The sequence below is a fragment of the Balearica regulorum genome, chromosome 6 (genome assembly GCF_011004875.1).
Source record: "Balearica regulorum gibbericeps isolate bBalReg1 chromosome 6, bBalReg1.pri, whole genome shotgun sequence".
Taxonomy (NCBI): Eukaryota; Metazoa; Chordata; class Aves; order Gruiformes; family Gruidae; genus Balearica; species Balearica regulorum.
In genome coordinates, this window is record NC_046189.1 from 38503859 (window position 1) to 38517058 (window position 13200).

Below are 13200 nucleotides of genomic sequence, written 5' to 3' on the forward strand. Positions count from 1 at the left end.
GCCTAAATATAATAAAATATAATGATTAGGACAGGAATACTTTTCTTTCCATAAATTAATACATCTTGCACACATTTCATGGCATATAGCCATGTTTTCTATAACTGCATTAAATATATATATAACGCTTAATCCATCTTGGCAAGACAATTCAGTCCTTCACTAGTGGTGTAACCATCCGTCCTTTCTCATAGCGAGCAGTACACAGCTAATAGTGCATAGCACACTTCGAGTCCAGGGTTGTACTTGAAAAATCATCCATGTGAAACTTGTGGGATTTGTGAACATTTCATGAGTAAACTGGTCACCATCCAAATACTTATGGGCAATAAATAATACAACTCTCTGAATAACCAGCAGAGTGAACTCATCATGTTTATTCACAAAAGTATTAATCAGAAGTTTTGTAGTATCCAACCAGCTACACCGCTGACCTACCGCATGAATTTACTAGGATGGCTATGGCCATTATTTTCTAAGGATATTTGGGCAAACTACTATTAGTTTAAAAATATCATTTCACTGAAGCTTTTTCTTTTGGTTTCCTTTAGTTTTCAGACTGAACTACAGTGCCTCTGACACAAATGACAGAAGCCGAGTTAAAAGCAGATTAAAGAAGTTCATCTCCCGAAGACCCTCCTTGAAAACATTGCAAGAAAAGGGACTTATTAAAGGTGTGTTTGGTCTTACGTATTTTTTGGAGTAAAAAGTAAAAATTCACAAATTAATTTTTCATTCTCAGTTAAATGAATAAGTGCATCGGACAAATAATTCTTGGATATGGTTTTGTTGCTGTATCTCATAAAACTTTACAGTGCTGAACTGCAAAGAAAATATCAATGTATGGTTACATCTATCTCTGTGCTATCTGACTGCTGCTTTAATTTCTCTGCTTCGGTGTGCATGTGGTAGAGGCTCCTCCATTTAACACAGGCACTCACCATGCACATTGCAAATCAACATGCTGCACAACTCCATTTCTTTTTAAGAAAAGAATATTGATATAGTTTTATATTTCACAATCCAAAATAGGAACTTCAGATGCTGTGCTGACTAATTTGTTTTCCAGGGTAGGCTGGAATAGTTTCTGCTGTCTTCTCTCATTATTTTTCTAACTTGCCAACAAAATACATTTTTAACAATTTAAAATGCATGCCAGTGTATAATAAAAGCTTTGAATCTGTGACTTTTTCCTACTCCAATTTCTTGCTAAGTTGGTCAGCCATCACTTTCACATATCCTCAAAAAATTGTTCCTTTGATAAAACGTGTTTGTTAGTTTATCCAAGAAGTAAACGTTTAGCTAAGAAACTGGTAGTTAACTTGAAGGCAGTAGCATTCTGACCACTAATAATCAAGCAAAGCCATGTTTTTAAATATTGTCTGGAATAATGCTTTAAAAATTTACTCACTCCCAAATTATTATGTGTGAAACCCACAACTGCACATGCAAATTGAGTAGAAAGAGGCATTTTGCCAGCAATCCCCGTCAATCTCTGGCGTGTGAGTTTTCCAGTGGTGCGTCAAAAATGGCAAGGGGTGTTGCTAGTGTGTACTAAACTTGTCTGTCCTGAGCCAAGAGATTGACCCCAGCCAGCAAAAGCTAAAGCAGCCACAAGAGTTAAACACCAGCTGGGCCCATGTCTGAAGAGAAGAAGATTTTATGAATTAAGTTCTTATGTTTTTAGATACATGCAGATACGTTCAGTTGCTTACTGTAAGGAAGTCTTCATTATATAAAGTCATTATGTGCCTTAGTGACGAGCTTCTGCTTCTAACTGCCACAGACACTTTAAAAAATGTCATTTATACCCACATATATGTGTGTGAGGTGTGCACACACTCACACACCAAACTTTCAGGATCTGTCCTTAAAGACTCATAGTATCTGATTTCGATACAGTGGAGGGTGTTACCTCTTTGAAGTGCTCTGTGGGTTGAGGGTGGGATTTGAATGCATCATATTAGTTTGTTTCAGTTATTACAGTAATAGAGTAGTAATTTATAGTCTTTTAATTTCTGGATTTAAGGGTAGGGGTTTTTTTTTTTTAGTTTAATAAAGTGTGGCTGATGAATCTCCTGCGGTGTTACATAGGGATCAGATGTGATCCCTGCTAACAAATCCAGATTCATTAGCATAACTCAAATCCATCCTCTAATATATCTCTCTAGGAAAGACAGATGCATTTGGGCTTGGCTACAGTTGCATTAAGCTCTGAATTCATAAAAATAGCTTGGTTCTACCTGGGATACTCTTCCATGGATAACGAAGAAGCATGATTTGTGATTCAGAACTGGTACCCGGCATGGTTTTATTACCAAACTGATGTTACCATGAAGAAAACATGTTAGTTATCTACCATGAAGTTTCATTAGGATTAGGTTTTGGCCATGCAAATGAGGCAGGATTCATTAGCACGGCTTAATTCCAATCTAGGGTAAGTCTATGTGAAATGCTTATTTGATAAGGTTCCTTCATTGTCTTCACCAGAGTTTATCCCTTAATCTGTTAAAATGTTATGAAAATGCAGTTGCACTGCTTATACAGAGACCACTTTTAAATGTTAATTTTTAGGCTCACATTAGAATATTTTTAAATCACAAAATGCAACCATCCAGATTAAAAGTGAAAAGCCTGCCAAATTTTGTATTATAAGATGCATCTATTTATTTTTCTAAAGGTGACTTAAATGGTTGCAGAAACCTCTCAAAACTATTTATTTGCTCGTTTCTTAAGGGAAAAAAATGTTAACCAATTTTTACAAGAAAAAATTCCTCCAGCTCTGAGAACATGCATACTAACTTTTATCCCATAGGGAAATACTTCTGTCAGAACTGTAAATCCCTTAAAATAGGGGCTCGTAATAAAAGTGTGTCTAAAGCCTTGCAGGACATCTCGGTACCGAATTTCTGACAAAGAGCTGTTCTGTGTGCTAGTGAAGAATTGATATAAATATCTGTGAAGCGTGTGGTGTTAATTACTCCAATGCAGTGGCACTGTAGGTGCTGTGAAAACCTTCACTTTTCATCAAGTGCTATTCATATTTGCCAGGGGCACTATAAAGCTCTCAAATCTATATTGATTTTTTACATTGTATGTCACATTGGAACCAAAACTCCAATAAATTTAACACGTAAATTATAGTCATGAGTAAATACATTTTAAGGTGGTAAGTTCACTTAAACACAGTTCTGTGCTCTGTTAGTCACTGATGTGTACACACTTGGCCAGAAGACTCAACACATTTCTCCGCATTAACCAAATTTGGGAATACAGGCTTCAAAATTAAATAGCAGTTTGATCTCCTGGGGTACTTTGTTCTGCCAACACTGTTATCAGAAAATCTAGAAATTATGTGATTGTCATTTAACTCTTAACAAAACTTTGTTTATGTAGGATGTAGCAAATATCGATGTAGTAAATAAAGTAGGTAGTTAACAAATGAGAACTAGGAGGATAATAATCAGACAAGGGAATGTAGCAGACCAAAGTGTAAATGTTAGTTGCATGTTGATCTGAAAATGAAGACGCGCCAACGCTTTACATGACAAAAAGTTATTTTTGTCATCAGTCCCGTTTGCTTTCTAGTCCTTTGTGTAAAAGCAGCCAGAAAGGGAACTGCACGTTGGCTCCATTCATTGCGATGGGCTGGTTGCTGGGGTGTTTCGTGCTCCGGCGAGAGCTCTAATGAAGATCGTCAGTCCTTCTCGTTCCATCTCACTCCTGCTTACACAAAATATCTTTGGTCTAGAAGCATCTTGAGTAGTTCCTGAGACGATACGTAATACAGTATTTTTGTGTAATACATATGCGTCTATATGCACACGTGTGTTCATATACATCCACACATGCACACAAACCTAGAAACAGTAAACGAGGCATGTTCCATGTCTGCCATTTTAACAGTGTTATTTTGAGAAGAACTGTGTTCAAATTTATATGCTAGGGCAGGGGTCCTCAGTTCCTCGGGACTGAAATATTCTCAGAATTTACAGAATCTGCACTAATATGCTAGAAAAATAATATATAAATCTTCTCTTTCAAAACTACTTTATAGTCTATAATTGAACTTTGATCTCTATGTTTGAGCTTTGTCATGATTTAATATTACCCAAAATGAATTGCCAACCTTCAACTTGATATTGGCCTGCTAACTTCCTGATTTCTGAGCCTTTCTAGTCCACACACACACACACACACACAAAAAAAAACCCAAACAACAAACCAAAAAAAACACAACTTCTGTGAAACTGTGATTTTAAAGCTATGGTGGTTGTGTTGGTAATAGACTATCACAAAATACACTTTCAGTAAATGGTAAAAAAGCATGAGTAACAGCAACATAAATGGCACTGTGGGAAATGAGGAAAATGCAGCTATGCAGCTGGCAAGAAATTAATTTAGGGTTTTTGGGAGTGGATTTTTTTTTTTCCCAAAAGCTAGACACCGAAGGAACTTCATTGAATTTATTTCGTAAGTTAAGTTAAGGCAAAAACAAATACAGCATAGAAATTGGAATGGTTACAACTGTTTCAAGATGAAAATAAAAGCCACTCAATTGCTAGTGAAAGGAACTAGCTGTGATTTGGCTTGATAGCCTATAGAACAGGGCTCAGCATATGTTGGCGGTTGTGCAGATAGCAGCACAGAGATCATCAACCATTTTATTTCCAGACAAGGGAAAAGTCTTTATTGTCTCATATGTCTCAATGGACCTTGGAGTAGTTCAATGTAATGAATGTAACGCTCATGAGAAGTCCAAAAGAGTAGATTAAGACCTACCTTTGGTGTTTTCTGTAATTCTGCGTTATGCAGGAATTTAGCAAGTGATCTGGTGCCCATAATAACTTACGGAAAGTAAGGAAGTGTTCCCTTTGACTTGCAGGGACAGTGGGTCACAAGGGTGTTTCTTTCTTTCTTTGACCACTACATGGACTTTTGGAAGTACATTTGCCAAACCTGTGGATGGTCAAACACTGAACAAAGTGATTTTTTTTTATTTTTTTTTTCCTTAGACATGATGGTCAGAAATAATTCAGATAATTTTAAAATATCTCATTTTTGGAGACCTGTTTTGAGGAGTACAGTAGATTCACTCTCTTTGAATTCAAACGAGCTATTGTCCCCAGTAAATCACCATAATTTCTTAAAAGAGACCCGTGTTTGTAGTACTCCCTGTTTTCCCTTTTTCTGAGAATGTGAAACAAATCTGGCAGCTCATATGCCACTTAATAGTAACTGTTCACAAATGTAATTTTTTTTGTTAAATTGATGACCACCACAGATCAGCAATATATAGTAAATCTCCAAGTTAAAAGGACTGGCAAGATTCCCAGCCAGCATAAATCAAGGGAGCTCCATTGACAACCTCGCTGACTTCAGTCAGCTGAGGACCCGGTCCACTTATTGTAAAAGCGTTGTAGCATTACTTGGAGCCCCAGTCTGGGATCAGCATCATTTTAATGTCTGACTTAATATGTCTGACTCTACAGATTGAGCAGCTAGAAGAAGTCACCTTTCAGAATATGGCTCCTTCCAACCACATCCTTTCCCCCTCCAAACAACTCACCACTGTGGTGCCTACTGTTGTGTCCCCTCTTTCTGCACAGTCCTCTCTTATTTTGCCTTTTCATTCTCTTTCCCCCTTTTTCCTCCCAACATTCAAACAGAAACAAAGAAAGAAAAAGCAACTTAGATGTTGATACAAAGCTCTGGTAGTCCAGCAGTTCAAATGTAGAAGAATTAACTCTGCTCCTGGAAGGCACCGGTTACATAGATATAATTCACATTTTAAAAAACTTGGGGATTACACCATTGTACCTTCTCTTCCTGTGTCAAAATTTGAGCTTCTTCCTGAGAAATGGGAATATTAGCCATGCCTTTGCCTGTTTTTTTAATAAAGAACACTGAAGTATGAGCTCCTTCCAAGTGTGGCCACATCTCATCTGTGGACACCAAAAACAGTTAAACAATGACATTCTTGGTGAGGATGTGGCTTTAGTGATTTTGTTTTAATTGTTTCTTTTCCAGAAGTATTGTCTCCCATAGACTAGATTTCTGCAGCTCAGAATTAGTGGCTTTGCCGCAGCCTGCGAGAGCTACTCAAAAAGTGTAGCTCTGTCAGGCTCAGGGAAAACTTGAAGCTCACCAGAACGAGCAATTCATTGCAGCTGTAATCATCATTTTATATTATACAACTTGCAAATGTCCATTCCCTCCTCTTCTGGTGTCTCATTTTATATCCATGTGCAAAGCTGTCACACACCCCACCATCTCAAGCAGAAAGTTTAATGCACAGATATCAGGGACGTGTAATGTAAACCATACCGCCAAACATATTATGAATATATTGCTCTTCTTAAAAATGCTTGTTGGTTTTTCATACTACAGTATTGACTAACTGTCTGCGTTTGATGTATGGTTTACCAGCCTGATGTAGACTTATGGTTAGAGCTTAACTTGTTAGTTCTGCTTTTGCAGCCAATTCAGAATAACTACAGATGCCCCAAGATATTAAAATTGACTGCTCAAATGGACTCAGTGTGGGAGTTTCATTGGTTTTAAATTGATAACAGCTGAAAGAGTGAATGATTAAAGCTGTATATGGGCATAGTATGCAGCTCCTTTGTACAAGCTCTTGTGAACAGAATCCACTGTATGGGAATTGCCTTTGTTCTAATAAAAGATATTTCTGAACAATTGTTAGTTTAAATTTTTAAATGATGAAACAAGGGCATTTCAGGAGCCTATAGAGGAAATAATTCCTGAGAAACTGGAATAACTCTGAGATGATAAAGTGGATTTCTATTCAGAGGGGAGCATTTAAAGTTAAGTAGCATTCCATAAGGTGGTAATTGTGTCTATTTCCCAGGCATTTGAGTTAAATAAGCTGGATAGGAAACATAAACTGTCATAAGAGGAGGTTGAGAGTGTTGTGTACATCTTTTTTTTTTTTCAAGTCATAAAAAAAAATGAAGTTTTGAAAGGCCTTATCACAAATAAATCAAAGAAAGGCTTTTTTGCTTCTTTTATCCCTTTGGGAGCAGTTCTTATTTTTTGAAAAAAAATGTCCTGGATAGTTTCCCTTTAAACTAGTTTTAAAATATATACACACACCTATAAAATAATAGGAAAATAATATTTTAATCTTAGTTACACATAAATCTAGTTTACAAAAGTTAGTACTTTGCCATTCCTATAATTCCTTGTTTTCAAAATACTGCACAAACAAATTTCAACTGAGTTTTCCTCAACTATCCCCGTGACCTGAAAGAGTATAAATATGGCAGTGTAACTGCTGCCATTCCCATGTTTATGTACAGAAACAGATCCAGCAAAAAATCAATTGACTAGAGAGAGTCATGGAGTTTGCGGTTCAGGAGTACCCAGAATTCAGAGTATTCGAATGACTCATGAGATCACGTACTTATAAATACTCATGAAGTTCTAGAAGGGGAAAAAAAAAAAAAAATAATAAATCCAAAGCTCCTGTGTGTCATTGCTTTGCCATAGTTTCTCTTAATGCCCAGCAGCTATTAATGCTGATTTGCTGCCCCTTCCATTCAAGACAAAAATCCTGAGTGCCTATTTTCTGAAGAAGAGGGGTTTTAAAGCTTAACTGCAGGATACAGGATGTGACTATATCCATATATTGAAAGGTACATAAAATGAGGTTAGACATTTTGCTGGAGAAGATACAGAATCTGCACCCAGAAAAGAAGTAATGGACTAGGTGAGAATTGTGTAACAGTTTCCAGTCTTTTTAAAATTTTCTCCTAGAAATACCAAGTATTCTGCATTCATACTGGGGATTGAAATAGTAACTGCAAGATAATCCGGGAAGCTGGCTATAAAGTGGTTATAACAGAGAAGAGAAGCTGCAGAACACCCATGCATTAATTTTGTTTCAGTTCTTCATGTGCTGCTATCTAAACACAGTGCAGTTCTCTGCCTGTTTTCTTCTGAAATTGTTTACAAGTATCTTTGTCCACCAAATAAGACACATTTTTACTTCTTTTTAACATAATTTACATTGGACACCATTCCATATTATGCAAAGAATTTGACAGGTCTTTGCTAAAATTTTAAAAAACAATTAAGATGTCAAAAGAGGAAGTGCTAGTACATTTTAATCATAAATCTCTGTATATATAATTACCACTGAAGGCAGCTATAAATGTTTTATGAAGAAAATGTAACCAGACTGTGCTTTGTCAGAAACATAACCCCAAAACATGTAACAGACTGTTCGCTAATGCTTAACGCCACACATGCACACAACCTTCTTCAGCGTAGTTCTGTGAACCCAGTCCTCCATCCCTTCTGCAGCCGAAACTCCGACTAACTGAAATTCAGGCTTTGATGTACTCTACCAGAATGCAGATCACATGCATCGGGAGGTGCTGGAATAAACTTCCCTGATACATGTTAAGAAGTCCAAAGTCGTTATGCACCCTCATTTCCCTAATTGTTCCCTACTCTGGGGTATTAGGAAAGAAAAGGCAATCGAGTTGCTCTTGAAATCTAAGCTTGGTGAGAAATAGTAGTGAGTAACGGTAGGAAAGCGGAGCTCCTTGCAAAGCAGAAAATAAGCAAATGGGCTTTTGCCTGTTAGTAGAAAAAGGTGCGCTGCTTGGCAGCAGAAGGACTCAGATTGATTATGGCGGAGGATGGTGGGACTGGCTACGGAGGAAATATCCAGTGCCATGGGAGCTGTAGAGCACAGCAGGAGCTCCTGCTGTTCTGCAAGTGAGCGTGCTTATTGGGTTTGCTCTGCAGAGCTCGAGCTTGTGTGAGCACCCCTCAGCTACCTATACAAACATTTTCAAAGCCTCTACGCCAAGTTCCAAAACGTTGTACTCTGTTGGAATGCTATATGGAGACTGTCTCTTTGGATAAATGACGATAGTACACTCCTATTGTTTGAGCATTTAACTGGCTCCTATTGAGTAGTTTCTTTCATCTGTTTGATTCATTTTGATTCTAGCTGACATCATCACCGTTACTGATTGCTCTTTTCATAATTTCTCAAAGATATGGAGTGGAAATGAGGTGGAGGAAGCTAATTAGTAATCTGAGGAGTTTAACCTGCTTATACAAATATGCTTTAAGATCAACATTCAAAGTTGCTGAAAACTTTGAAATCATAAAATCTTAAAGGTAGCATTATCTGCTTAAATGAATATTCATCAAAGAAACAACACAAATCACAAATCAAACTTGGTGTAAGATGCAATACTCATCAAAAGACATCTAGTGCATTCCATTTTTTAAACAGGTAATTTGATGACAAAAAAAGACCCTGTTGTAAGGATGAGATCAAATTGTACTAAGTCCTACTGATGCAAAGTAACAAAGCCCTGGCATCCCTACGGTACTCCATGGCAAGAGAGAAACTCCGTATGCGCAGAAGAGACAGGCTGGCCAACAGCATGACTTTCAAGGTTGGACCGACAGTTAATATCATGTAGAATTTTGGATTCAACAAGATATGTAGCTGTATCTCTAGAATGGCCTTCGCTTTTTTATGGCAGGTCCAAGCAAACTCCAGAGAGTGCAGCCTCCAAGCCTTAGAAAGGTCAAGGTCTAAATGGCAGTTGAAACTGGAGCCCAGGGGAAGTATCAAGTGCCACGGGCAGCAGGTATTGAGAGATCTGCTTCTGTGGCAGATGCTAACAGCCACTAGGACTCAAAAAGGATTTCTTTCCAGCTTTGTCAGTCCATCTTCATAGCTGAGTTTTTAATTAATATGAAAGCTCAGAAGAGCGAAAAATCCCACTACTAATAATACGCTTTAACGTGTTTTCCTCTTTTTTTCCAAATGTAGATCAAATTTTTGGCTCCCATTTGCACTTGGTTTGTGAACACGAGAAATCTACAGTCCCCCAGTTTGTAAGACTGTGTATAAAAGCCGTTGAAAAAAGAGGTGAGTACCTGAATATTTAACAGTATTTTTTTTCCTCTACTAGTAATCAAAATTTTCGCCTTGTAACTCTCTTCGAATTGCCAGGGTAGGCAGGCAGGTCAATTTATAATATAGCTATGAACTGAACTATATCACATTCTGCATCTTCATTTTCTTTATATGATAAGAAACTAATAGAACCCGTTCATGCTGATTATTCCTTATATTTTGTTTGACATGTTGTTGGTTTAGTCTTTCTCTGGGTAAGCAAAAGCGAAACATCAATAAAATGTCAGTAACTTCCATTCTGAAGTCTCTGGTGAGTGTAATGCCAATACTTTTTCCTAAGTCCTGAATTGTATTCAACCAAAATAAATATTATTCTGGTGTGACCAGATCTTTTTTAATGCGTGCAGGTGTCTAATTTTTACAGTTATTTTAAAAAGCCATAATATTGTAAGAATATTGGAATGAGTATTCATCCTCATTAAAAGTTTTGATTAAGTTAATAAGAAGGATTTTCGTGGTATAAAAAGATATGTTTAACACCGTTGCCTGCCTTCCTTTCTTCAGAGTGTATCTTCTCTCATTGAAGGTCATTTTCTTTGGAAGGTACATGCGGTAGATGCAGAATCTTAAAATGTATTGTATAAAAATGTGAGGCTTCATCACCATCTGTTACAAGTTTACAACTTGTTCCAGGGATCTGGGGAAACATATATCTTGCAAAAGATAGAAAATTTATTTTCAGAATAAGGCTGGGTGAACCCATTGTCACTGCCATACACTGGAGTCTCAGAACAAGAGAACCAATGAAAAATAAAAAGCTACTTAGACCGTTAACCACAAAGGAAAAAGCTATTTTCATTCCATTATTTTTACCTGGTTTTATAGTGAAAGGTGCAATAAAACTACCCTGGAGTTTCAAACTCTGGGAAATTCATGCTTTAATTATACAGCAAAGAGAGCACTGGGATATTATTACTCCCAGAATGATTGGCAGGAAGTCAGAGAGTAACAAACTGGAGATCGTTCGGTAGGGGGAGATAGTAGCATTGGGTTTTTGGAGGAAGGCCGGAGGCTGAGGAAAGAAAGAGAGAAAGAAAGGGGAGAAATGTGTGAAGAGACTATTAATAGTGGAGGAATTGTGAGGAGAAATTCAGAACATGAAAAGGAAAGGCAGAGATTAGATTATAAAAATGCCACGCCATGCAGAACCTGTCTAATTGACTGTTCGGTTACGATCTTAGCACAGGTTCTTCAAAAGATGCACTAGATATTTCATAGATGTTTTGTGGTATCTGACCACTCCTCCAGGAGAAGTGAGGCCAGAGGTCTCTGCACTGCTGAACTGTAATAGAAAAATCCAAGAAATCTAATTAGATGTTTATTGTCCGTGTGATTATCAGAGGAATGTTCACGGAAGAAAATGAAAATACTGCTGCTTCTTCAGAGGAGTTCGTCCTTTGGAGTATTGCATTAGTGTTCTCGTGTTTCCTTCGAACTTGCTGTGACTTAGAGAAGTTTACCCCTTTTAGTAAGTCTAGTACGTAAATAAAAGCTAATCATATGGCATGAGATAAAAATTTCATTTTATCACTGTATTTATGAGTTTATATTTGATATACAGTTTTTTCTATTATTATATTCTTGGATTAAGATGCTTGCATTTACTCACATTCTATTTACTCAAAGTGTTGTTTTTACTAAGTTCTGGCATAAACTATCTCAGGACAGCAGTAATTTATGTGAAGCTAAGTCCAATGTTTATGCAAGCTTCTGATGACATTTTATGCCGGGGTTGGTATTAGGAAGCAGTATGTGGAGGTGCCAAGTCTCCCGGCATGGCTGAGACTCAACAGATCTGAAACCCTCCTCTTAATGGCCAGATATGCCTCCAGCCAAGATACTCAACTGCAGAGTCATGGGAAATACTTATGTACCAATTATGGGAAAGGCACATTTAATGAAAACTGTATGTTTACTTTCATAGTCTTAGTAAGATGGCCTAGATACTCAGTACAGCTGGCATATTGGCTGTTGTAGAAAAGCTTTTTTTCCTATTTAGAAAATATATCGTCTACATACTGTAACTGTACCAAAAATGTTACTTGTGTCCTTCGTGTAACAAAAAGGATTGTTAGGAAAAAAGACCTTAGGAGACGAACCCTAAATGTTCGTACTTTGCTGAACGGTTGTGTTCTTATTTATCAGCTCATGGGTTTAATTGCTATTTACCTACTGATTTTCTATTTGGTTTTCTCATTTTTAAAACATTATCACTGCGCACAGAAAGAAAGTCTAGCAGTGATCTGAATAAACCATATTAATTAGTGCGTTTTCCTGTGTAGATGAGGTTACATACAATAGCCAACTGTAGTAATATTCTCCCACAGATTAAAAATGTAGAGGGTGTCATTAACTGTTGGCAATGTTTCCTGTTTAGTTACACTATTTTTAAATGAATATCTACATTGAAATCAAAGGAATTATTCTGAAAGTATTTTGCTGCATCTTAGATCAGATTTTGGTCATTTACCCCCTAGGCTACTGTTTGCTCATCCACCATTTCAGGACAGGGGTGCTTTATAAGGCCTGGTCTAAAAATTCTTACACCATAACACATATTTATCTATCCAACAAGGATGCACTTGTTTAAGAGCGAAGTCCATTTTTCTCAGCTTCTTTTGCTACTTGTAGTTATTGAAACAGGACTGGGAATCAGAGGGTCCTTCTACATTTACTCAGCCATCTTGCAGAATTAGTAGTGGAGTTTAACAGAGTCAATAAAAATGTGTCCATTCTTCTAAACTTGCAAGGCAATTGTCACATTCAATTTTTCTTTTGTTTTTTAAGCAAGCTGAGTTTTTGTCTTCATTCTTCCTGTATTATTTATTCATTCATTCATAATTTTTGACTAATTTCTTGTCCTGAGTACGTAGCTGTACAGACCTGTGCCACGGAAGTCAATAGTATCTAGGCAAAGAGCGTGTCTAATCCAATATCCTAAATAGAAAAAACCTCTCGTGTATATGATGTAACATGGTGAGGGTAAGAGAATAATTGTCAACCATGCAATGATCAGATTTGAAGAAATACAGTGGCTACTCAAAGATTTTAACATTTCTTTACTTTCTACTTTCTCGGGGACTTGGAGGGAAAGTGTTTTTCAGGGAACAGTGTATTCCTTGTTTTTTTCCGTGTAGTCTTTCACTTCGCCATCAACACCTACCTTGGATATACCTCAGGCTTTTCAGGGGCTCTCTGTTGACCTTTTCCGATCTGTATTCCACACT

General features: G+C 37.1%; 1 protein-coding gene across 2 annotated transcripts in view; it reads left to right on the top strand.

Moving 5' to 3' along the window:
- Nucleotides 1-13200, top strand: part of ARHGAP15 (Rho GTPase activating protein 15) — a 333201-nt gene that overhangs the window by 193161 nt on the left and 126840 nt on the right. For both annotated transcript variants that reach the window (XM_075757250.1, XM_075757251.1), the window contains 2 exons: nucleotides 552-674; nucleotides 9827-9925. In XM_075757250.1, the coding sequence (XP_075613365.1) occupies nucleotides 552-674; nucleotides 9827-9925 (222 nt within the window). The remainder of the gene's footprint in view (nucleotides 1-551; nucleotides 675-9826; nucleotides 9926-13200) is intronic.